Source organism: Dendrobates tinctorius, unplaced genomic scaffold (assembly GCF_039654945.1).
Source record: "Dendrobates tinctorius isolate UK_male_01 unplaced genomic scaffold, ASM3965494v1 ptg000117l, whole genome shotgun sequence".
In the NCBI taxonomy this organism is placed as follows: domain Eukaryota; kingdom Metazoa; phylum Chordata; class Amphibia; order Anura; family Dendrobatidae; genus Dendrobates; species Dendrobates tinctorius.
In genome coordinates, this window is record NW_027361785.1 from 39,386 (window position 1) to 65,450 (window position 26,065).

General features: G+C 44.0%; 1 protein-coding gene across 1 annotated transcript in view; it reads left to right on the forward strand.

The window, feature by feature from the left end:
- Positions 1-26,065, forward strand: part of IL1R2 (interleukin 1 receptor type 2) — a 47,293-nt gene that overhangs the window by 15,486 nt on the left and 5,742 nt on the right. Inside the window, exons 4-9 of the mRNA XM_073590451.1 lie at positions 1,882-2,062; positions 3,805-3,979; positions 4,190-4,255; positions 4,478-4,610; positions 7,160-7,305; positions 17,264-17,396. Of these exons, the coding sequence (XP_073446552.1) occupies positions 1,882-2,062; positions 3,805-3,979; positions 4,190-4,255; positions 4,478-4,610; positions 7,160-7,305; positions 17,264-17,391 (829 nt within the window). The 3' untranslated portion in view covers positions 17,392-17,396. The remainder of the gene's footprint in view (positions 1-1,881; positions 2,063-3,804; positions 3,980-4,189; positions 4,256-4,477; positions 4,611-7,159; positions 7,306-17,263; positions 17,397-26,065) is intronic.

Sequence of the window (26,065 nt, forward strand, 5' to 3'; positions counted from 1 at the left end):
TTATTTTTGTACACTTTACACCTAAAAGCTAAAATGAAATACACTTTGGTCACTGTTACTCACCTGTCTCGGTTTGTGCTCTTTGCTTTGCTTCCTTCGCCTGTAGCCCTTTCCTTTTATACTTGACCATGCCAGGTTACTGTGGCAGTGTGGTTAGGCGCACCGTGTCACGTGTTCAGTGTGGGAAATTTCTGTATTTTGTGTAGGGGTCTGCCACTGTTAGGTTCCTTTCTCTAAGGTGTGATATTTATAGACTGGCTAAGCTTGCGTCATTACGAACAGTTATTCTAACTAGAGGCGCCATCCACATGTTATGAAGCATGTTTTCTATTGTATTGAATGGAGGACGGTTTTTGCACTCTATTTCATAATCATGTATTATGATTGATTATGCTATCATTGAATGGAGTGTATAAACTATTCATGTGCCCTACTGATTTATAACCACGCTGCTTATTTTGTTTTTTTAACATTTTTTTTATGTGATTCTCTGTTTACTCATTTAACAAAGGTTGAACTAAAATTTGATATAACGTGGTAGATAGTGTTTATTGTTTACTTGGTGGTAATAGTTGGAACATGATATACCTTAGGTATCCCCCAAGATTTTTGTTATTTTTATTGATTTTGAAATGGGTTTATATCTCCTACTTGTGGTAATAATTTGGGTTACTGTGGTAATCTGGCAAACAGCTCCAACATCATCACCTAATGCTCCACTACATTATTATCTCCTGTCCATGCTGCTTGGCTTAAACTATGGCTTAAGGGCCTGTCACACTAAGGCTGGTTTCACATTCGCGCTTTTTAAGCGCACGCACGGCCGGGGGTAGCTCCGCCCCCGAGCCGGCTCTCTGCCCGGCGTGCCCGCCCCTTCCTTGTAGCGCCGCCTCCTAGCGCACAGCGGCGCCTGCGATCGGCGCACCCTATCTTTAGCATAGGGTGCGCAGATCGTGCGCAGGCCGTGCGCTAGTTGCGCTTTGACCTGCGCTGCGCACTTTTGACGGTGCGCCGTGCGCGCCAAAATCAAACTTTTCGGATTTTGGCGCGCACGGCGCACCGTCAAAAGTGCGCAGCGCAGGTCAAAGCGCAACTAGCGCACGGCCTGCGCACGATCTGCACACCCTATGCTAAAGATAGGGTGCGCCGATCGCAGGCGCCGCTGTGCGCTAGGAGGCGGCGCTACAAGGAAGGGGCGGGCACGCCGGGCAGAGAGCCGGATCGGGGGCGGAGCTACCCCCGGCCGTGCGTGCGCTTAAAAAGCGCGAATGTGAAACCAGCCTTAGTGATATCTCTAGCAATATCGCAATACCGTCACTGGTTTTTGTGACGTTATAGCGATATTGCTAGCGATATCGCTATGTGTGATACTTACCTCCGACCGCTCCCACGCTGGTTATCGCTGATCGCGCAAGAACATCCTGGACCATTTCTCGTCGTCAGCTTCCTGCTGGGTTCCTGTGGCGCCAACAAGCGACGCGTGGACGCGGGCAGGAGGACGTCAGGATCGCCTCGTCTGACAGGTAAGTAGCGACCCCCGACCCCTGCTATGTCGCTGGTGAGATCTGCCTGTGTGGTAGCTCACTAGCGACCACTTAGCGATGCACCAGCGATCCTGACCGCGTCATATCACTGGTCGGGATCGCTGGTGCATCGCTAAGGGTGACAGTACCTTTAGAGAATCCACCCCACTCTGTAAGCTTACATCAGTCACCTTATCCGGTTCTGTCCAACATGACTTCTGCCTACACATTCTTATTTATATACAATCATTTACAAAGATTTCCTAGAAGCCTGATTACTGTATGTAATTTGTAGCAATCAAAAACTTTTAATGCATACATCAAGTAAGCTTAATTTCACTTTTGTTTTTTTCTTCAGAAATGCATCCTACTGTGTGGAAATATCACTGTCTCTAAATGTCATGAGTGACACACCGGCTTCCTTCCCTTATGTTAAATATGAGCAAATTGCTTTTGAAAACATGGAGTTTGAGATGTTTTGCCCAGCTTTACCCTATTTTATAACAGAAGATATGAATATGACAATTAATTGGTTTAAGGTATGATTTTTCACTGTATGCAATAGTTCTCCATTTTCCCTCAGGAACCATATCATTACATAGACAGTATACACTCTCTTTCTACATTATATATCAACCTTGAAATTAAACTGGTAAAGAAGGGTCAGAATCTGCCTGAAAAAAGATGCCAGGAGCACATACCCTAATGGTATGTTCTGTGTTTTTTTTTAAATTTTCCGAAAACATGAGTTTTTCAAGCACAAGCAGCTTTAGAAAATGCTCAATTTTGGGGAGGTTTTGAAGCAGTTTTTCAATTCCTAAAGTTATTTTTTTCAAGTGGTTTTGAAAGCATTCTATTACTTGAAAGTAGGTAGGTTGGAGAGCGTTCCTTCAGAATCTACTTCATAGAAGTAACATTCACTTTCTTTTTTCCACCTCCCTTTGCAAAACCTCTTCAGAAAAAACAGCTAAAAAACCCATATGAACAGCAAAGTGTATTAAACATAAAAATAATCTGGAAAAATTTTCCAAGAGTCTTCTAGGCCACATTCTCAAAGAACATATTTGCTGTCGACCTTCAGCAACAGAGGTCCCACAGAGATACCCAATGTTGTTAACATTGCAAAAAAGGTGTGATAAAGCCGTATATTTCAGCCTTTACGTAGCAAACATAAATTGACGTGCTGTGGATCTCAGTTTACAGTATGGATATATTTCACATGTACATGAGACCTCTTAAGACCTAATGCAGTTTGCTGGCATTGTAAAACGCTAAAGATGTTTTGGAAGAGAAAATTTACGGTGTTTTTCACATTGGTGGAATTTAGGCTCCAGCTATTTTTGACAAGGATATTGGAGAGAATCTGATAAAAAAAAAAAAAAAAAAACTCCTAAAAAATCTCAATGTGAGCATAGCTTTGGAGGTTTTTTGTAGCTGTAGTCCTCAAAAGCTAATTGATAGAGATCTTGTGAGAGGGACTTTACAAAAACAATGGGGGAAAACCCTCCAAAAAACCGCCGGCGGCCAAAAGCATTAGAAAAATGACAAAATTAAAAAGACACTTCAGTAAAAATAACTCAAAAGTTTCCAGAAGCGTTCGGTTCTTCTGAATTTAAATGATTTTATGTGCACATAGCCATGAAGTCACACATCAAACTCTGGCCTGCAGGGTAATTATTTTTGACCCGCAACGCCTGCACCATCCCCCATTATACTGTATGGAGGACTATGTGGAGCCATTATACTGTATGGAGGACTATGTGGGGCCCATTATTCTGCATGGAGGACTATGTGGGGCCCATTATACTGTATGTAGGACTACAGTATGTTGGGTCCATTATTCTATATGGAGGAGTACATGGGGCCCATTATTCTGTAAGGAGGACTATGTGTGTCCAATTAATCTGTGCTAAGGACTATGTGGTGCCATTATATTGTATGGAGGACTATGTGGGGCCCATTATACTGTACGGTGATCGGACCAGGCACACCCATACAAGTCAATGGGTGCGTGTGAAACATCAGACTGCACTCAAATTCGAGTGAAGTCCGATGTGCTTGCACAGAGACAATGGAGAAGATAAAGAAATTAAGTTCTCCATCTTCTCAGCACATGTGATTCGATTTTCTCATGCGCAAGTAAGATAACACTTGGCTCAAACTCTGACAAAGTGTCATTAGCATGATCAGCCCGATTCTCTTGCATGAGAGAATCAACGCTAGTGTTACCCCAGCCTAAAAAAAAGTAATGCATAACTAAATCTTTTTTTTTTCTTATTAGGATGGACAACCTATGACTAATGACGGCTCCAAATACAGATACTTGGATGGGACAACATCTGCATCGATAAATGATGTCGGCCATGATGATGAAGGCTATTACAAATGTCAGTTAACGTTTTCCCTTGAGAATGTAGATTACAGCATTTCAAGGATTATCCAGCTTCGGATTATTGGTAATTACTAATTTAAGGACCTTGTCATACAAATACTGACCACACAGGAAACGTCCCGTACAAGCTGTGCTTTGAAAGAAGAACGGAACTTGTCATGATGACCTTATTTTTGACCTAGTTGTAAAATAGTTGCATCCTTGTAGAATTTATTGCAGTTTTCTAATCCTGTTAACAGTTTTATTCAATTGTTTTTGTTTTTTTTTATTTTAGAACAATGGAAGGGACAACACCCAGTAATTTTGAATCCTAATCGCAAGGCTATAGCGGCTGCCATAGGTATGATACCTCGGCTTTAGGATTGTGCCAAGTATGATGGATATGATACAGAAGGTCATATTACTGTTATACAAGTCTTGGAATATGGAAGAAATGACAAATAGCTGTAGAGATGATATTTTGTTTCAGTTTACCATTCCCCCTATTCAGTTCTTATCAGATTTGTTATTCTGAGTTTATTTCACTGATTAGTTGATGATTATTTTTCATATATTTTACAAGGTTCCAGATTAGTCATTCCATGCAAAGTATTTGCAGGCCATGGTGATAGTGATCTTTTGGTTTGGTGGTTGGCAAATGACACATTCCTGAACAATTATTCAAAAGATCGCCGTGTTACGCAGGGATTGTTACAGTAAGTAACTTTTATTTGATTTTAGAGAGTGTATGCGAAATTAAAGACTCAGTAAGCTAACAGTAGATGACATTGTGAGGTCCCTCTTAGATAGGTGCTCCTTTTTCCATGCTGCCTCATCAATAGAGCTAGCAAGAGCTATGAGATAGTGAGTCTTCAGCACTGCCGCACAGCTCCCAAGACTCCTGCTATGCTCTTTAGGATAGGTTCAGACTAGAATATGAAAAAACATCTGAGTTCTACTCAGAAAACTCAGATGATTTTCCCGAGCTTTACTGTTTGGATTCTCCCATCACTACTTACAATTGCTCATTTTGCCTTTCTACCCATATAATTGTTCTGTTTTCTCTGCTCTATAAAGAAACAGGAAGTCTATTTTCCCTGCATTTGTTATTCCCCTCTTTAACTCCTGACCCAGATGCTCCATTCTACCCCCTGACATATTCTTTTGCTGTGACTTATGACTGCAAAGAAAATTGCTTTTTCTACATGAAGCGTTAGATACAGCTAGTCAGTTTTCAGTCATGTGATGTCATAAACCAAATGGAAAAGAGAAGAATTATCTGGGTAGAAAGGCAAAATGAGCAATTGTAAGCACACAGTGCTATATATTATGATCGACTTTTATAACTAGCTTCTCATACCTGTAATGTGTCCCATAGGTATGTTGTGTCCCCCTGTATCAGCCGCCTACCATCCGTCCATCATCCCTGTCCGGTGTCTCGGCGCCACCCACCATCCGTCCATCATGATGCCCCTGTGCGTCGCTGCATCCTCCTGTTTTGAATGCCGGCGCCTGTGCTGTGAGAAGAGTTCTCGGGCATGCGCAGCGCGCGCTGCCCGAGAACTGACATCAGGCTATTGCGCCTGCATGTTGTGGAGGCCCCAAATCCCGCCCCGCAGTATGTTATGATGTATTCACACTGCGGGGCTGGGGCCTCCGCAACACGCAGGCGCATTAGCCTAATGTTGGTCCTCGGGCAGCGCGCACTGCGCATGCCCGAGAACTCTTGTCACAGCGCGGGCGCCGGCATTCAAAACAGGAGGATGCAGCGACGCACAGGGGCATCATGATGGATGGATGGTGGGTGGCGCCGAGACACCGGACAGGCATGACAGCACTCCTCAAATCTGTCTTCAGTTCTGTCTTCACTATGGGATCAAATTACAGGTGCTGCCTATTGAAATCTATGGAGGGCAGAAGAGGAGAAGCTGGTGGGAAAACAGGCCACGTACACAAAAATAAAGCTGCTGTAGATTACTTTTGCCTACAGAGAGGAAACTGCTAAATTATGAAGGATACTCATCATATTATGGCCAGAAATAGCGTTAGGTTTAATGTACACGCACATTACTTCTTCCTTCTAAAAAATAAACTCAAATTACAATTTCACTGTGCTACATTTTTATTACCCCTTTATTGATAATAAAAAATATACTGTTTTGTAGAAAATATATCTTGTTTTAGTAAAAAAAAATATATTTTGTCCAAGGTTAGTTATCCCATATTTTCCCATATAGGTTTAGTCAACAAAAAAAATCTTAAACTTTAGATGGTATAAAATATGACAAGTGACTTTCTATAAAAAAAAAAAAAACTGTCATCTTGTTTTTACATATGAAAATAGTAGTATCAATGTATAGGTGCTTGCCTGTCACTAATACCTTTTTAGTAGATACCATTGATGAGAAACCTAGTGTAGAAACCATATTGATATCAGGCTGGAAATGCCCTTGGGACATGTTGATGAACTCTGGTTTCTGTACTAGTTTTCTCATGACTGACACACCGGATCTCCATAAAAAGGCTATTACTTTTATTGGAGGCCAAGTGCTTATACAGCAATATCACTGCTTTCAAATGTCAAAATGTGCTGACATGTTCCCTTTAAATGGTCACTGTCATTTGAACAAACTTTGTATTAATCAATACAAACAGTATTCAGTAATCAGTACAAACAAGTATAAAAATAACTTTCCAATACATCTTCAGAGACTATATAGTCAGAGCAGAGAAATATGCTTTCTCCATTTTTGAGTCACTTATACCTGAGGTGTCAGGTTACTTTCAGCTCCTTTTAAACTTTATGCAAAGGGGAGCAGAGAAGCACTCAGCACAGTAAAACACAGCTCCTGTTGATGCTTGCAGAATATGTTTATGTTTTATACTTGAGTGCTGGATTCACAGCCACGCAGCTCAGTTTTGTAGTATTTTATATTGTCCTCCATGCTGCGGCTTCATCTGTGTGCTGCACAAAGAAGAAGAACATTAAAGGGAGCATGTCACCAGTTTTTTCTTGTGTGACATGACTATCACCTTAATCAGCGCCTTTGCTGCATTCATTCATGCATTCATTGCATAAAGAGGTATATAACCCCCTGAATCCACCTGTATACCCTTCAAAAACCTTTATAAATTCTCCCATGCTCTATGTAAATCGTGACGGTCCAGATCGATCGTCGTCACTTCTGTGGTGTCTGTCCCTCCTGTACTGTACTTCGCTAGAATCCTTGCTTTCTACCAATAACCATACATTTAATTTAACTAGAGCAACTACAGAGACTGAAGGACAATTCTTTGAAAGACAATTGATTTTTGAAAAGATTGAAGAGAAGGATTTTATTACTGACTTCAAATGTATAGCAATGAATGATTATGGCAAAGAAGTTCTGCCAACACAAATCAAAGAAGCAGGTAATTATATACTGTATAAGAATATTGAGAATTCCAATATGGTTTATGTGATATTTTCAGACACCTTATATAATTATTCCGGTTTTCCTTTCAATGTATAAAATTCCCTTCTGGTGATATAATAAGCACTCAGTGCCCACCTCATTTTAAGGCAGAATTTGCATCTGTTCTGAAATGAATTGTGGACCTGTGCGCCCAACACGTAACCAAAGCAGAACTATATAGAAATTAGATTGTAAAATTGGGTAATGTTCCTTTCTATGAAGAATAGTTTTGTTGAGTGAAAGTACACACGGGCACAAAAAATCATACCAAGAAGAATCAATTCAAAACTTTTTCCACCCATAATCTGTACAAATCCATTGAAAATGATACTAAAATCATTTTCTGGGGAGAAATAAACCTAAAATAATTTGGTTACATGAGTGAGAGAACCCTAATTGGGTATTTGATTGTGTTTAGAATTAACCAATTACATTTAAACTCTTGTAAAATAGTATTCAGTACACAGCTGCCACCATTTCCAGTGATTTTAATTAACCTCATATAAAGTTTAGCTATTGTAATAGGATTTTCATGACGTTCTCGCAGATGCACTTTATAGCAAAAGCCAAGGTCTGTAGACAGCTTACAACACAGCAAAGGGATTTCATTGTTAAAAGCGATCAGTCAGAAGAAAGGTACAAAATTTTTTCAAATCATTAGATATACCATGTAATACTGTGCATATGGCTATTAAAAAGTAGCTTTGATTTTGCATAACAATTGACATTGCCCAGAACTGGACGCCCCTCAAAAAACTGATTTAAATACAAGAAGAAAATTGGTCTGGGAAGCTGGCAAGAGGCCTATAGCAACATTAAAGAAAATGCAGGAAGTTCTGCAAGTACTGGCTGTGCACTGCATGTGAAAACAATCTCCCATGGTTCATCATACCTCTGGCCTGAGGGGTAGAGTGGCAAGATGGAAGCCTTTTCTAACAAAGAAAAATATCCAAGCTTGGCTATGTTTGCCAATATCTACATCAAGTCTGACAATAGCATGTGGGAAAAAAATTGATTAGACAATGGGTGAACTTTTTGGCCATAATTCCAAAAGATATGTTTGACGCAAAGTAAATACTGCGCATCACCAAAAGAGCACCATAGCCACAGTGAAGCAAATAGGAGGTACTGTAGCATTATGCTTTGGGGCTGTTTTTTGACAGCTGGAACTGGGGCTTTAGTCAAGATGGGAAGAATTATGAACGGTTCCAAATATCAATACATTTTGCATCAAAATCCTCAGATCTCTGCTAAAAAATGATGAAGAGGAAATTTGCCTTTCAGCATGACAACAACCCTAAGCATGCATTCAATAATTAATAAAAGAATGGCTTTGTCAGAAAAAGATCAAAACTTTGGAATGGTCCAGCCAGAGCAAAGAACAAAATCCAATTAAAAATCTGTGAGCTAACTAGAAGGCTGTACCCTCCCTCCTAGTCTGACAGATTAGGAATGCTACTTATTCTGACTCTTCCTGATGACTTCCTGATGACTGCGAGTCCCAAGCGTTCTAACGATCAGCTTCTTAGATAATTGTATAACTTGTACTCACAAAACCTGGCGTCCTCAGTAGTATTAACTCCACTGGCAATGCAACTGTAGAAAGACCAGGAGAAACGATGCTGTTTTCTTCCAAAATCTTGTATTAGTTTACAATGAACAGTAGGTTAAAAGGGGTAATTTGTACAGGGGAGTACACATGAGTCTTGAGTAATGACTGCTGTAGGTTAAACTGAAGAAGGGAGGAGCAACCTAATTCAGAGCTCAACTACAGGAGGGACAAAGGGACAATTTTCACACAGTCTAATTCTACCTAGCAACAACAGGGAAATTTGCTGATTGGAGGAAGAACTAAACACAGAGAAATATACATTACATGTTGTTCCCATTCGTGGGACACAACACTCCCCGTCTGAAATCATCAGATTTCATAAGTCTTTGTGTGAGATAAGGAGATGACTCTGTCCCTCGATATCGTGAAACCTGCAATGAGAGGAGAGAAGAAAAACAAAGCAACATAATGCAGAAATCAAGTCCATACTTGTAGTAAAACGTAGAACTTGAATAAAAATGAGTCCAACAGAAAACCCATCTTCGGATTGGGGAAGTCGCAACATGCCAACTCTTCCACCAATCCATCAGTAGAAGTTCCAGATATAAGAGAAAGTTAAAGTTCAGTTGGATGCTGATAATCCTGTGTCCTAGCACAGCAGTAGCATGCGAAGGTATGCTCCCCGCCGTGGCAGAGTCCAGTGACAAAACCAAGTTCATGTGACTCCTGCTCGAAGAAGCCAGCAGATGATGAACCTGAAATTCAGGTCAGCAGGCATGATGACTGACCAGTTGGAAGGATGTCCAGGGTGATGAGATCTCAGCTTCTGTACTGGCACCTTGAACAAACAACTTGTAATGCAGGTTGGCTCAAGATCCTTTCTAGACTCTTGGCCCAAATTGATTAGCGAGGTCATCACAGGGTGATGCTTTGGAAGTGAACGTGTCTTGTTCGACATCCGGCAGTGTGCTGAAGCTGCGTTGCGTGGGGAGAACACTAGCACTATCGGTGAAAGACAGGCTGTTGAAAGAAGGGCTCTCACTTTGGGCACTGAGGTCTAGTACGGCTCTGGCTTGACCAGGCTTGTGATGGCAATAGGATTCAAAATCTGGGATCTTAGCAGTTGCTTGCAGTGAATCCCTGGGCAACTCAGACCTTATGGGAAGAGGTGAGGGAGCTACCCAGCTGTTATAGTTGTCGTCGGTGGGTTTGATGCTCGTGACCCTGATGATCACCTTTTCTTACTCTGTAGGTGGTGAGTTGTCCATGGTTGAAGGATCGAGTGTTGTTGTCTCGAGGATAAAGCAGACTTGAATTAAATAATAATAATCTTTATTTTTATATAGCGCTAACATATTCCGCAGCGCTTTACAGTTTGCAGAATTGTCAGATGGTTGTTGTTGACATTTGGTGACATTTGACTTCTCCTTCGTCCAGTAATGACGTAGGTCTTCAGGGGGGGAATAAGTCATGGTGATCGGTGATAAGCGTTTTGTAAGAGGAGATGCTGCTTGGATCTTTTGTCTGGTCACTGCAGACATTGCGAGATGAGGATGCTGAAGAGCGACTTCTGCCGTTGGGATTTCTTCCCTGTTGAATGGAATTTGGTTACACTGAACAAGCGTAGGTAGTGGTATCTCCATGGCATCCTTCTCAAGAGAAGTTATTATGAGGCCACTGGCCCTTCTTCCAGAGGTTTTTATAACGCCGCTGCAGGTGCCCAAAGTGTGATGATAATAATAAATGTTATTTCTATAGCACTGACATATTCAGCAGCACTTTACATTTCAGAGGGGATTTGTACAGACAATAGACATTACAGCATAACAATAATCACATAGATTATAACAAATACCAAGAGGAATGAGGGCCCTGCTCGCAAGCTTACAGTCTATGAGGAAAGAGGTAGACATGATAGGTGGGTGGTAACAGTTGCCCTGATTGTATGGACCAGCCATAATGTTAAGTGTGTAACAGTACAGACACAGAGGGCTAATGGATGCATAAAGCATGTGGGAACATGATGCTGGGAACCTGGTTATAGTAAAACTTTTGGCTGTGCCACACAGGGATAGATTAGGTTAATGTGTTGAGGTGATAGGCCAGTCTGAATAAATGCATTTTCAGGGCATGCTTAAAATTTTGGGGATTGGGGACTAATCGTATTGACCTGGGAAGTGCATTCCAAAGAATTGGCACAGCACGTGTGGGAGCACAGCAGTATTGGAGACGGGAGTGGGAGGTTCTGATTATTGAGGATGCTAACCTCAGGTCATCAGCAGAGCGGTGGGCGTGGGTAGGGTGGTATACTGAAACAAGGGAGGACATGTAGGGTGGTGCTGAGCCATGGAGGGCTTTGTGGGTGAGGGTAATAAGTTTATACTGAATTCTGGAGTGGATGGGTAGCCAGTGTAATGACTGGCACAAGGTAGATGCATCGGTGTAACGATTGGTGAGGTATATGATCCTGGCTGCAGCATTCAAGACAGATTGGAGAGGGGAGAGTTTGGTAAGAGGGAGAGCGATTCGAAGAGAGTTAAGTGTAAGGATAGACGTCGCCTTTTAAGTCGAACAAATTGAAGAGTTCTGACCTGGCCAGTGATTTGTTGCTCTGGTCGTCAAGACTAACGTACACCTTGACTGCCTTCTCTGGATGACCCTTTGGATATACCCTAGCCAGGCAAATCTTCGTGCAAGACTTGTCTAGAAGACCTTCTCCACAGACTTTGGTGCATGAGGAAGATACCGCAACTTGGCTTGTCTCTTGGTCTGAACTCTCCCCGCCGTGGCTTGTGGTGGGAGGTGTAGACGCAGAGTCAGGCTGTGATGGATGGAGCGCTTGAATGCGATCTTCGCTGTCACACTCTAGACACTTGATGGCGATGACAGTCCTTCGCAAGATGTTCGGTAGAGGCGCAGCACCTGAAGCATACTCCAAACTTTTTCAAGAGCTCCTTTCGTACTTGAAGGGGTTTCTTCCTGAAGCCGATGCACTTCTTCAGGGGATGTGGCAATTTGTGAATTGGACACTGGCGGTTCAGATTTTCCACCTTCTCACCTTTGTCTGGTGCTGATGTCGGTGTAGGCAGAACTTCTGTCTTTTTTGCAGACACCGAACCTCTGCGGTTACTGTTGTGAGAGCACGAACTCTTGGGCAGCACGGTGGCTCAGTGGTTAGCGCTGCAGCCTTGTTCGAATCCCACCAAGGACAACATCTGCAAGGAGTTTGTATTTTCTTCTCGTATTTGCGTGGGTTTCCTTCGGGTACTCCGGTTTCCTCCCACATTCCAAAGACCTACTGATAGGGAATTTAGATTGTGAGCCCCATTGGGGACAGTGATGATAATGTGTGCAAACTGTAAAGCGCTGCGGAATGTTAGCGCTATATAAAAATAAAAGATTATTATTATTACTTAGGGGATGATGCAGAGCTGCTGGGTTCTTCATAGCAGAAGCTGGGGTCAGTTTTGCACTCTGCAATCTCCTTGATGAAATCACAGAAGAATGAAAATGGAGGAAAGGAGACTTGATTGGCTCTTTTGTATTTTGACCCAATAGTGGCCCACTTCTCTTGTATATTGTATGACAGCTTAGAAACTATTGAGTTAACGCCCCAAGCGGTATCCAGGTAGCTGAGGTGCGTGTCTGCCTTGGCTTACTTGAGCTCTAGGAGCAGGTCACTGAGCTCTAGGAATTTTGAACTGTCCTTGCCAGATATTTTGGGGAAATCCTGTAGATTCTTAAACAGTGCATTCTCTATGGCTTCAGGACTGCCAAAGCTACGTTCTAGTCTTTCCCGTGTAGCCATGAGACCAGCTGCTGGATTACTGATGCGGACGGAACTGAGCCTCTTGACCTGCTCCGTGGATTGAGGTCCGAGCCACCTAATTAGCAGATCCAGCTCTTCAGCAGCAGTGATGCCAAGGTCACTAATTGCGGCTTTAAAGGTACATTTCCAACCTCTGTAATTCTCAGGCTGGTCGTCGAACCTTGTGAGACCGGTGTCGGTGAGTTCTCGGCGTATCATGTATCTCGCAAGATCGGCCATGTCTGTTCTTTCTGACTTTGGAGAAACATTTGCTGGCTGAGTGATGCTATTAGCATGGGTCGTAGCTTCATGGTTCAAGAACATGGGAAGATATGGAGTGGCATAGGCATTTAGACCAGCTACCGGTTTGTGGCATATGATCTCTGTTGTATGCGGGGCTGGAACCACACAGTTGTCGGGAGCGTAGTGCCTTGGCTGCAAGTTAGGTTGCATGTAGACGTTGGCGAATGGTGTTTGCTGAGGTGTAGGGGCAGGCCGTGTATTGACACATGAAGGAGGTTCGGGTTTGAATGTTTGTTGTACATTGGACTGACCTTGAAAGCTGGGAGCTGCAAGCGGATCGACATATTGATGCCTTGGAGAGGGATCGGTACTGACGGGAATGTTGATGGTGGTCAGTGGTTCGCTGGCTTGGCTTAGCACGTAGTCTCTTGTGCGCTTAAGTGGGTCCTCCGTGTCGAATTCACACAAATTGAGGCTGTCTCCTGGGCTCCCACCTAGGATTGCTGGAAAACCTTTAGCTTTGCCATGGCTGCTGCATGTTCGTATTCCTTCTGCAGGACCTCTAATTCCGCCTTCTTGCGTGCCGATTCAGCTTCCATCTCTGCTTCCTTGCGTGCAATCTCTGCTTCCATCTCTGCTTTCTTGCGTGCGGATACCGTTTCCTTCTCTGCTTTCTTTTGGGTGAAAATGGCTTGCACTTTCGTAGATTTTGCTTCGGCACGCGCTCTTATAAGCTGCTCAATGAGGGTTGAGTACCTTGACTTGATTGAGTGCTTTGAGCTCCTAGCAGACCTGGATCTGTGCGATGTCACTTTTGACATTTGTGGGATTTTTGCTTCTGTCTTGTTCACGATGTCGCGCACGGTGCTATCTCGTTCGGCATTGAGCTGTTGGAAGTCCTGACATTCTTTTATTGAATCTTGTGTATTTAATTTCTGCAGCGTTTTTGGTCCACTTTTGGTGGATTCTAGGTTCTCTTTGACTTTCCATGTAGGATTGATTGATCTTTTGGATATTTCACTGTGAACTGTGAGAAGTTCTGTTTCCATTTCTTGCTGCTGCAGGACTGGCAGTGAAAGGGTTCTTTTCGTCTGGGACATAGTGGCAGGAGTGAAGGGTGGGGGCTGTTCTGCTCTTGGTTGTCAAGGAGACCAATACAAAGTTGCAACTAGACTGAGCTGGAGAGCACAGAAGTGTTACAAGTCTATGTAAACTGCAGCTTCTCAATAGCTTATAGATGGATCCTTTCTCTTGATTACAGGCCGGAGTCGAGGCGGGAAAGTGTCACAGCAGCGGTGACCCGGTCCGTGGCCCTGGGCGCCCAATATCAATGGCGGTGATGTTAATGGTGTTAAAGTTTATTAGGTAGTTCGTGACGCCACCCGTGGTGTTTGGCAAGTAAGATGGTAAGCCAACGCTGCATACAGATCTGCTGGGACTGATGGTGTGGTGCAGCAGAGATGGTATAGCTCCCCACAGGTGGAGCTGTAGTCCCAGGGCAGTGTAGGTGCAATGGATGAGGAGAGGCGCAGAATGATATGGATGCTGTTGCCCAGATTTAGCAGTGCTGGAATAACTGGAGGACACCAGAGTATGTGGTTCCAAAGCTTTTCTCACTGTTTGCAGTTCACTCAACTGCCTGCCTCCGTACTGTGTTCTCCAGGTCAGGGCTCCAGCCAACCTCCAGGTAGGATAGGATTCTCCCTTCCACACTCCGCCAACATGTACCTTAGTGAATGACTCCTCCAATGCGCCTTTAGGTGCTAAGCACTCCAGTACTTAGTTACCCTGGAATGCCTCTCTCTAGGTGTTCCTAGTCTTTACTTGTATGACAGACAGCTGTAGCCTGCTTCGGGGACTCCACTCTGCGTCCCGGCTCTCTATTCAGTTGCTGTTGTGTCCCAAGTCTATGATGGGAGGAAGGCGTTAGTGGCTCACTACTCCTCCGGTGTCTTTTGCCGGACATAAAGATCCAATCAACCTCGGGGACCGGGCCCCGGCCTTTGCACTCTCTGGACTGGAAGGGTTATCTCTTTTTCTCAACCTGCTTCCCAACGTCCTTCTATTCTCCTTCGTTCCGATCTGTTCTATCTCTCTTATGGAAGGTTAGGTTATCAATCTTATCAGTCTCTTTCTCTGGTCTTTCTCGTGCCAGCAGCCCAGATCACTGGGACCTGCTGCAGCACGTCCTTCAGACACCCATCTTCTCTCTTCTCTCTCCTCTCTCCTCTAACCCACTAACCTCTAACTCTCACTGCAATGCAACTCTAGAAAGACCAGGAGAAACGATGCTGTTTTCTTCCAAAATCTTGTATTAGTTTACAATGAACAGTAGGTAAAAAGGGGTTATTTGTACAGGGGAGTACACATGAGTCTTGAGTAACGGCTGCTGTAGGTTTAACTGAAGAAGAAGGGAGGAGCAACCTAATACAGAGCTCAACTACAGGAGGGACAATTTTCACACAGTCTAATTCTACCTAGCAACAACAGGGAAATTTGCTGATTGGAACAAGAACTAAACACAGAGAAATATACATTACAGTTTGTTCCCATTCGTGGGACACAACACTACTGCTAGCAAGAATGGTGGTCAAAGATTGCCAATTCCAGATATGCCATGATTGACTCCCAGCCAAAATGACTGAATGCTGTCATAAATTCAAATGGTACTTCAACAAAGAATTAGTTTAGCGGTGCGCATATTTATATAACCACATTATTTTCTCTTTTTCCAACCTCAAAAATTTCAGTTTATTTTTCAATGGAATTGTACAGATTATACAGTAGGTGACATTATAGGTCAAAAAAGTTCTGAATCAATTATTCTTGATATGATTTTTTGCATGACAAAAAAATTTGGCATTTTAACAGGGGTGTGTCGAATTTTTATATCCATTGTATATGAAAATGTTATCGTGTAAGGTAGATTCTTGTGTAGTATAAAACAGAAGGAAGAAGCGGGTAGACACAGCCTTCTCCTTTGTGTTGTTTGGCTCCTCCTGCAGATTAACCTCTTAAAAGCAGCTGTGGTCTTCTCCTTTAGCAATCCTGCAGACATTTTATCACATGTCTTATAAATAGCAATATTCTATATGAAGTAAACATCTTAATAATTCTCTGGCCATTTGGATAAAATCTTAAAATAATTCACCATGTTTGTGAATCAATCCATTTAGGTACATTTATTAAAAAAATAGATTAAACGATTCTCCCATTATATTGTATGGGTATTCTACAAAGAAGTGATACAGGTGACTTGATGATTTCTCTGTAAATTCTGGCATTCAGAGCATAAGATGTCATTTGCCATTCAGATCTGGTCTAGAATTGGCTCCTTCTTCACAGCTGGAATCTCTGCAGTGTGTTTGAATCCTTACTGACATACATGTGTAACATTTGTGTACTATGGGCCTCTCCTATGTTGCGTTTAATAAATTAGGCTAGTTTCACAGTAGCGTATGGAGGAGCTGCGGAGGGATGCGGGCTTCCTCCGTGAATCTCCGCCCACTGCCACGCCTCCTCTGTGAAGCTCCGTCGGCATGCATCCTGCGTACCCTATCTTTTGCATTCGGCGCAGGTCGCCGCACTGTCAAAACGAAGCATGCGGAGGCATCCGCATACATCGGCACGGCCTGCATACCCAATGCTAAAGATAGGGTATGCAGGCCGACGGAGGCGGAGCTTCATAGAGGAGGCACAGTAGTGGGCGGAGCTTCACGGAGGAAGTCCGCATCCCTCCGCAGCTCCTCCATACGCTAGTGTGAAACTAGCCTTAAAGGGGTTGTCCAGTAACAGGTAATTGATGGCTTATTTACAGTATGGGTAGTCAGTAGCAGGTCAGTGGGTTTGACACTTGGCCCACCCACCGATCAGCTGATTTTTGCTCTGGTGGCGGTTGTATGTGAACACTTCAGACTGAGCTCCTTAGCACAGCACCGTGTAAGGGGGTATCAGCCGCTGTCAGCTGTCCTTTTGAGCAGACACTGTACCAGCAGGGGACCCTACATTTTTGATAGGGCCATGCTAAGCAACTCTGTTCATAGTGTTTACAGAGCAAAAATGGGGCACTGGCTGTCGGACCCCCACCAATCTACAATTGATGACCTATTTTGTAGTTGGATCATCAAATATCTAGAACTGGACAATTCATTTAACTACTTTATTATTCCCATCTCCCTTATATTTTGTCCATATTTTACATTGATTTATGGTAACGCATACAGTACATCTCTCACATTGTGGAGGACTGGCCGCTCCTGCCGTTTTAGTTGTTGTACATGTTAGTAAGTGTTATCTTTCTACTTTTTTCAGCCTCCTCTTTTGCCTGGTACATTGCAGCAGTTCCTGCCTTCGTGGTTTTTCTGATTATAGCAATTATTTTCATAACTAAACACAGGAAATGTGGAAATAAGAACAATTACTCTCTGGCCAAGTCGTAAAAATGGTAAGCGTATCTTAGTCTTAAGCATGAGTAGCTGACTTTTATTTATCGTTTTGCTGGGAAATTGTTATCATTGCCTCAAATGACTTAGTCACTTAATCTCTGTGGTTTTTAACAGACCACCCTGTAATATTACAGAAACATTAGCCGAGCATAGAGTAAAATGGCTTATTAAAGGGACTCTGTCAGCACAGAATGACTGTTCAAGCGAAGTCCCGCCACTTCAGTGCTTCACGGCACGGCAAATCATTTATATACCCCTTCCAACCTGCTTATTGTCCCGCTATCTCTACCTGCGCCTTATTTGATGGACAGCTCTGGCTTCATAGGGCCAGACAAGGGAGGAGATAGATGGAAGCCAAGCAACTGGGAAGGTGTATAAATGATTGGCCTCGCCATGAAGCACCGAGCACCTGTACTTGGTTTGAACAGTAATTCTGTACTGCCATCGTCACTTTAAGCTACGGCTGCACTATTAGTATTTGTTCAGTATTTTTTCTCAGCACTTGTAAGCCAAAACCAGGTGAGGAATAATCAGAGGACAAGGTATAATAGAAACAAGTGCACCAGTTATGCATGTTTGCCCCACTCTGGGTTTTGGCTTAGAAATACTGACGTGAAATACTGACTAAATACTGATAGTGTGGCCGTAGCCTTAAGGCTGTGTGCCCACGATGCGATTTTTAAGCGTTTTTGCAGCGATTTTCGGCGCGAAAACGTTTAAAAATCTTGTACAGAACGCCCCCCATGCATTCCTATGGCATTCCGCACATGCTGTGCTAATGCTGCGCTTTTTTCCGCGGCGGAATCGCATCGTGGAAAAAATCACAGCATGCTCATTCTTTGTGCAGAATCGCAAAGAATTGCCGCGATTCCGCACCCATAGGAATGCAAGAGAATCGCTTACTTCTCGCATGTGGCTATACCCACCATGCGGGAAGTTAAGCATCTCATGTGCGGTTGGTACCCACGGTGTGGAGGAGAGGAGACTGTCCTCCAGGCCCTGGGTACCATACCCCTGTAAAAAAAAAGAATAAAAAATCGGGGTATATTTACCTTCCGATGTCCCGCGCTGCATTCCCGGCCTAGCGTTCCCAGTAATGCCTTGCGGCAAGGTCCTGTGAAGACGTAGTCTCGCATGACTCTAGCGGTCTCGCAAGATCGCTATAGTAACGCGAGACCAAAGTCATCACAGGACCTTGCCGCAAGGCATCGCTGGGAACGCTGAGGCCGGGAATGCAGTGCGGGACGTTGGAAGGTAAATATACCCCGATTTTTTTATTTTTTTTTATCATTTTTAACATTTTATCTTTTACTATTGAGGCTGCATAGGCGGCCTCAATAGTAAAAACCTGGTCACACCTGTCAAACACTATGTTTGACGAGTGTGACCAACCTGTCAATCACTTTCCAAGCGATGCTTCAAATCGGTTGGAAAGTGCTTGAGAAAATCGCGGTAAAATCGCAAGGAAAAAAACCGCGCGATTTCTGGGAAGGAGTCCGGCTTTCATTGTGCGTTTTAAAACGCTACGTGGGCCCATAGCCTAAAAGTTTTCCAGGCTCAAGAAAAATTTCTGCAGTCAGTCTAGGTGACAGAATTTGATCAGTGTCAGCTTCTCTCTTGGATGAGAAAGTCAGAGCACACTGTCAGGAAAAGATCGAGAACAATATTTCTCCATCTTCTCCACTGTGTCAGTGGGCGGAAATCGGATTGTATTCAGATGTCATCCGAGTGCAGTCTGATGAAATCCATACACTCATTGTTTTACATGGCCGAGTATGATCTGAATATCAGATCAATCTTGGACATGTGCATGGGCCCATAGAGAAACATTGGTCTGGGTGCAATCCAATGTTTTGTTGGATCACACTTGGACCAATAATACACTACTGTTCAAAAGTTTAGGGTCATTTAGAAATTTGCTTATTTTCGAAAGAAAAGCACAGTTTTTTCCAATGAAGTTAACATTAAATGATTCAGAAATACACTCTATACATTGTGAATGTGGTAAATGACTATTCTAGCTGCAAATGTCTGGTTTGTAATACAATATCTTCATAGGTATATGGAGGCCCATTTCCAACAACCATCACTCCAGTGTTCTTATGGTACTTTGTGTTTGCTAACTGTGTAAGAAGGCTAATGGATGGTTATAATACCCTTGAAAACCCTGATTGGCTGATTAGAGAAGCTATTAACATGACTTTCCTTTGAGCTAGTTGAGAATCTGGAGCATTACATTTGTTGGTTTCATTAAACTTTCAAAAAGAACTTTCACGAGAAACTCGACAGTCTATTCTTGTTCTTAGAAATGAAGGCTGTTCTGACTCGCCCCCAGAGGCCGTGGGGTACTCGGTGCCGGGCCCGTTGATTTCAATGGGAGATGTCACAGTGGCAGTGACCCGATCCGTGGCCTCAGGCGGTCAATGTAAAAGTGGTAGAGTAATGGGGATTAAGTTATTGTGATGATTCGTGATGCCACCTGTGGTTTCTGGTCAGTGTGACCAGCGCTTCAGGGTTGCTTCTCTGGGACAGATGGTGTGGTGCAGCAAGGATGTTGAAGCTCCCCGCAGGTGGAGCTGTAGTCCCAGGGCAGTAGTAATAGATGTTGAGGGAAAGGGTGCAGTGTTAGGCACAGAGATGTAGCAGTGCTGAGTGGGTTGGTGCAGGAAGAAGGCAATGAGACAGCTGAGTGTAGTTCCAGTGCTTTTACTCACGTTCTTGGCACAGACAGGTGCCTGCTTCAATGCTGCGGTCTCCAGATCAGGGGCTCAGCCAACTCCCAGGCAGATAGCATTAACCTTTCCAGCTCTCCCTTTCGTGTGCCTGTTCTGAACGTCTGCTTTCTAGCGCTTATCTGAGGTACTCGCAGTACTGAGTTACACTGAAGTTCCTCCTTCTAGATGTTCCTTGGAACTCTACTCGCATGACAAGTGACTGTAGCCTGCTTCGGGGACTCCATCCGTCATGTCCCGGATCACACTTAGGTTGTCACCGTGTCGTCTAGTCTTTTGTGGGAATAGAGTGGTCACAGCTCCTATTCCTCCGGTGTCTGCTGCAGGAACATTAGTTTCACAAACAGCCTCGGGGACCGGACCCCGGCCATGCGCTTCAAACTTGAGGAAGGGCTCTGCTCTGACCCTAGTCCTTAGTTCTCTTCTCCTTATGTTCCGCACTAATCTTTCTTCCTTCTGAAGAATCAGGCTTTCTATTGCTCTTTCCCGTGCCAGCAGCTCCAGGTCACTGAAGTCTGCTGTAGCACATCCTTCACTCCATCCCTCTCTGGCGATCTTCTCTCACCAACTGACCTTGTCCTAACATTCTCCCGCTCTCATGTGCAGTCTAAGCGCCACCCACCTCCCAGCACTCTTCGTGTTCCAAGCAGGGAGCCACAAAGGTTGCTCTGCTACACTACTGTGTCTGTGCTGGATGTGAGTGGTGGAGTCTGGTCAGGTGTTACCATCTTACCTGGGGAGAGGAATACTACACCTAAGGAGGAGGTGCAGTACCTCTGTGGCGACTGAACTCTCAAGGGCGCCACAGTTCCATGCGAGAAGTTGCCAAGAAACTGAAGATTTCCTACAATGGTGTGTACTACTCCCTTCAGAGGAGAGCACAAACAGGCTCTAACCAGAGTAGAAAGAGAAGTGGGAGGCCCCGCTGCACAACTGAGTAACAAGACAAGTACATTAGACTCTGTAGTTTGAGTAATTGACTCCTCACAGGTCCTTAACTGGCAGCTTCATTAAATAGTACACGTAAAACACCAGTGTCTTCGTCTACAGTAAAGAGGCGACTCTGGGATTCTGGCCTTCAGGGCAGAGTGGCAAAGAAAAAGCCATATCTGAGACTGGCTAAGGGTACCGTTACACCTAGCGATGCACCAGCGATCCCGACTAGCGATATGACGTAGTCAGGATCGCTGGTGCATCGCTGGGTGGTCGCTAGTGAGCTGCCACTCAGGCAGATCTCACTAGCGACATCGCTGGGGACGGGGATCGCTACTTACCTGTCAGACGCGGCGATCCTGCGTCCTCCCGCCCGGCTCCACGCGTCGCTCGTCGTCACAGCAGGAAGCGCCGCAGGAAGCTGACGACGAGAAATGATCCAGCAGCTTCTCGCGCGATCAGCGATAACCAGCGGGGGAGCCGGTCGGAGGTAAGTATCACATGCAGCGATATCGCTAGCAATAACGCTGCAACGTCGCAAAATCGGTGACTTTACAGCGATATTGCTAGCGATATCGCAGTGTGTAACGGGGGGCTTAATAAAAGGAAAAGATTAATATGGGCAAAAGAACACAGACATTGGACAGAGGAAGATTGGTAAAAAGTGTTATGGACAGACGAATCCAAGTTTGAGGTGTGTGGATCACAGAGAAGAACATTTGTGAGATGCAGAACAACTGAAAAGATGCTGGAAGAGTGCCCAACGCCATCTGTCAAGTATGGTGATGGTCTGGGGTTGCTTTGGTGCTGGTAAAGTGGGAGATTTGTACAACGTGAAAGGGATTTTGAATAAGGAAGGCTATCACTCCATTTTGCAACGCCATGCCATACCCTGTGGACAGCGCTTGATTGGAGCCAGTTTCATCCTACAACAGGACAATGGCCCAAAGAACACCTCCAAATTATGCCAGAACTATTTAGGGAAGAAACAGGTAGCTGGTATTCTATCTGTAATGGAGTGGCCAGCGCAGTCACCAGATCTCAACCCCATTGAGCTGTTGTGGGAGCAGCTTGACCGTATGGTACGCAAAAAGTGCCCATCAAGCCAAACCAACTTGTGGGAGGGGCTTCTGGAAGCATGGGGTGAAATTTCTACAGATTACCTCAGCAAATTAAGTGCTAGAATGCCAAAGGTCTGCAATTGCTGCAAAGGGAGCATTCTTTGACGAAAGCAAAGTTTGAAGGAGTAAATTACTATTTCTAATAAAAATCTTTTTTTGAACCTTGTCAATGTCTGGACTAGATTCTAAATTCATTTGGCAACTCATTTGATTAATAAAAGTATGAGTTTTCATGGACAACATAAAATTGTCTGGGTGACCCCAAACTTTTGAACTGTAGTGTATGTCCGCCTGCACCTGCCCTTACTCTGGTCTTTGTTCTTATTGGAGTGTTTTTACTCTGATCAGAGCACAGTCCAGTGTGACAATAGTGAATAGTGAAGCTGCAGAAAGGCAGGGAAAAGACTTCTGACAAAGTGGCGGTATGTCCCTGAGAGCAGTGGTTCAGTATTTCTGCCTGTTCATGCATATTACAGGCATGTGAGGTGCAGAGGGCTCAGTGAGAAGCCCTATCATCCACCAGATGGCAGTGCACTTCCATTGAAAAATAGGTTAAAAAATATATTTTTTAAGGTAGATACTGACTTTCCAAAGCAGTCAGTATCAATCTAAAATAAGTGATCCCACACATATAATTATATATTTTATATTTTTTTTAATAAAACTACATTTTTGGTGATTTTTGGTCCTCTTTAAGACTGTCTAGTCCAAAACTGCCTTAAAAACTGGAAGATACCGTAATTGTGCACAAGTGTTGCTAAAAGCACTCATTTCAAGACTATCTTGGTATGTAAACAGGCCGCCGAAGAACGAGTAAAAAGTTTGTACTGCTAAGTATGGCAGCCCATGCGGCCTGAGCGATATATCATAGATTGCTCAATGTGCATCGTTTACTTCGGTATTTACGGTCTGCCTATGTAAACAGGCATTTAAATGACCATTGATCAGTAAAAGTTGTATCATGCAACCGGTCTGTCCATGTGAACGGACCTTAACCTCTTCACAACATATGACATATATTTATGACATATGTCATGTCCCTGACTTTGATGTGGGGTCCAACACTGAGCCATCTTTCCCCACACATATATGACAGCTGATTTAATCAGCCATCATGTGCCTTTATCGGCTGCGGATGAATCACATCTCCACCCACGGCTGTTAATCAGGTAAATCCTGCTGTCAATCTCTACTAGCAGGAATTAACAGGCACCAGCCAAAGGCGTGTCACAAATCCTGTCCATTAACACCCCTGTCACATGATCGTGGGGCGCTGATGGGTTGTCACGACAGCTGGGTGTCTGCAGAAGACCCCCGTGCCTGTCATTGCGATTCTCCTGTTAATGCTGACTCGTACCGGCATTCATAGGAGATCGTGATTTCTGCTATGTATAGCATAGACGATCAAACAATTGCGACTTCAAATCTCCCAAGGGGGCTATTGCATAAAGTGAAAATTAAAAAAAAAAAGACAAAAGTTCAAATTACCTCCCTTATGCACTATTGAACATAAAACAATAAAAATCGAAATGCCAGAATTACATTTTTTTGGGCTGCCGCAACATTACAACAAAATAAGTGCATGATGTGCCGAGTGTGACTCTAGTTGGGTACTAACAATTGACTGTTGATCAGAATAATTAGTTCCAGTTGTAGGGGAACATGTATTTTCTTCTAGTAGAAAGAAATCCTAGATATAAATCTATATATTTTAAGCAGTGGCTAAAGATAAGACTACCCTTAATTTAAAAATCAGATATCAATTGGTTTCTGGATCGTAATAATGAAAATGTAATGGATAAACATTGACTAATATGGTTTATTACTTGTTACCATTGTTAATATTACAACCTGTTAGAAGGTTCGTAGTGATTGGCAGATGAGAGGAATCATGCCGTACTGCGCTGTGGTGAGGTTTCAAAGCGCTGTTGTATATTTCCAGTGAACTGTACTGAAGTTCATGCTGATAACTAGCCTACTGATTTCATGTATTTCCTTTCCCAGATCATTTCATTTCCCTGGAGTCTATTAAGTATTCGAGATAAAATATTACACTGCAGTAATGTAAAAAGATTCAAAGGTGGATTCCATAATTCACAAAAAATGACAGAAAGATGTTGTTTTTTGCTATTTTAGGATACTGGACTGTTATAAAAGCAGAAACAGATGGTAGAGATTGATTAATAAGTGTACCCCACATTTAATCCTAAATTTGTAGGGTGGTTTGATGCTTAAAGCACCACTTCAGCGTTTTAGGTTTTTTAAGCGCTGGAGTGGTGCTTTAAATCTAAGCCCTTTGCCCCTGTTCATATACTCGCCCTCTGGCGCCTTCACAATTTTTGGTGCCAATCCGTTCCCCCTGTGCCATCTTGCGAACGCAGCTTCTGACGGGCTGGAAGTCAGAGGTTACGTCACTAGATCACAATACAAGTCTATGAGACACAGAACGTTTTCTCTCAGAGCAACTGGTATTGTAAAGTGGCCTCTGTGGAGCTCCATGAAACACTGGAGCTGCCAGCCGGTCACTTTTTGTCTGACAGGAGTGGTGGCGTAAACGGATGAAAACACCGGAAGGTGAGTATTAGACAAGAGCTTAAATTTAAAGTGCCACTCCAATGGTGCAAAAAAAAACAAAAACGCTGGCATAGAGCTTTAATTTTTTCCTTTTCCTCTTTTAAAACTAATTTTTCAGGCAATCTATTATAGAATGAAATTTACCTATCATTCACATTATTGTCAGCCCGTGTGCAAAGAGCTTGTACAGTGGCACACAGAGTCCCTATGGTTTGGTATTACTAACCCGTAGACATTTGGGCCCCAATTCATCATTGCTGTTTCTGCACTTTGCTGAAGTCATTTGCTCCTTTTTAGTGGCTTTATTATTTGCACTTTATTCTCTATATGTTTTGTTCCACTTTTTTAAGTTTTTTTTTTTTCTATTTTTGTTTGACAGCTTTGGTTACTCGGATGTTTTAGACAGATTTATGAAATGTGACTTTCACCAAATGTCAATTTTTTTTGGTCAGTATTTTATATCAATATTTGTAAGTAGAGTTGAGCGACTTTGGTCGGATCGGGTTTCATGAAACAAAATTTGAGTCGGATGAAACTGGTCCGACTAGGGCAAAAAAAAGTCGGAGTTTCGTCCGAAACCCGACCCCAATGCAAGTCAATGGGGAATAAAAGTTGGCATTGACTGGATGAATGTCATCCGCTCAATGCCGACTTTTATTTCCCATTGACTTGCATTGGGGTCAGGTTTCGGACGAAACTCAGACTTTTCCCTTCACCCATGACAGCACCACCTGAGAGAGGGATCCGCCCCGCCAGGACAGGAACCTACTGAGACATAAGGGGCGGCACCTCTCCCCCGCTTCAGTTGGGTTCCTGTCCTGGAAGGAACCCCATTGTCGGCGGTACCTGTCATGGGTGAAGAAAAGATGATGGACCCAGCCCCATCCCGGCGCAGGAAGAACAGGTGTCTCACCTGCAGCGCCGGCCGCTGGATGCGCAGTCCCCGGGCCCTCCGGGGTTCTGGGTTCGTGCGGGCGTCGGTGGGATCCCCGGGGTCTGTGGGAAGCCCTCACCGCGCCGCCCTCCCCTCGCGCACGCCGCATCTCGATCCCCATAGCAGGGAGAGACGCTGGCTTCTTCCGGCCGCTGACGTCAGCGGCGCGTTGCATGCTGGGTGCACCTGCTGACGTCAGAGAAGGGCGACGGTTTAATGGCGCCGGGTGCGACGCCGGCCGGCTTTTCTGAAGCGGTCGGCCGGCGGTTGCAGGGGGGAGGGGAGAGACGCTCACCTGAGCGGAGGCGCGGTATTTAAAAGGAGAAAGCGGCAGCAGACGGCGGTGCAACATGGAGTCAGAGCAGGAACGTTCA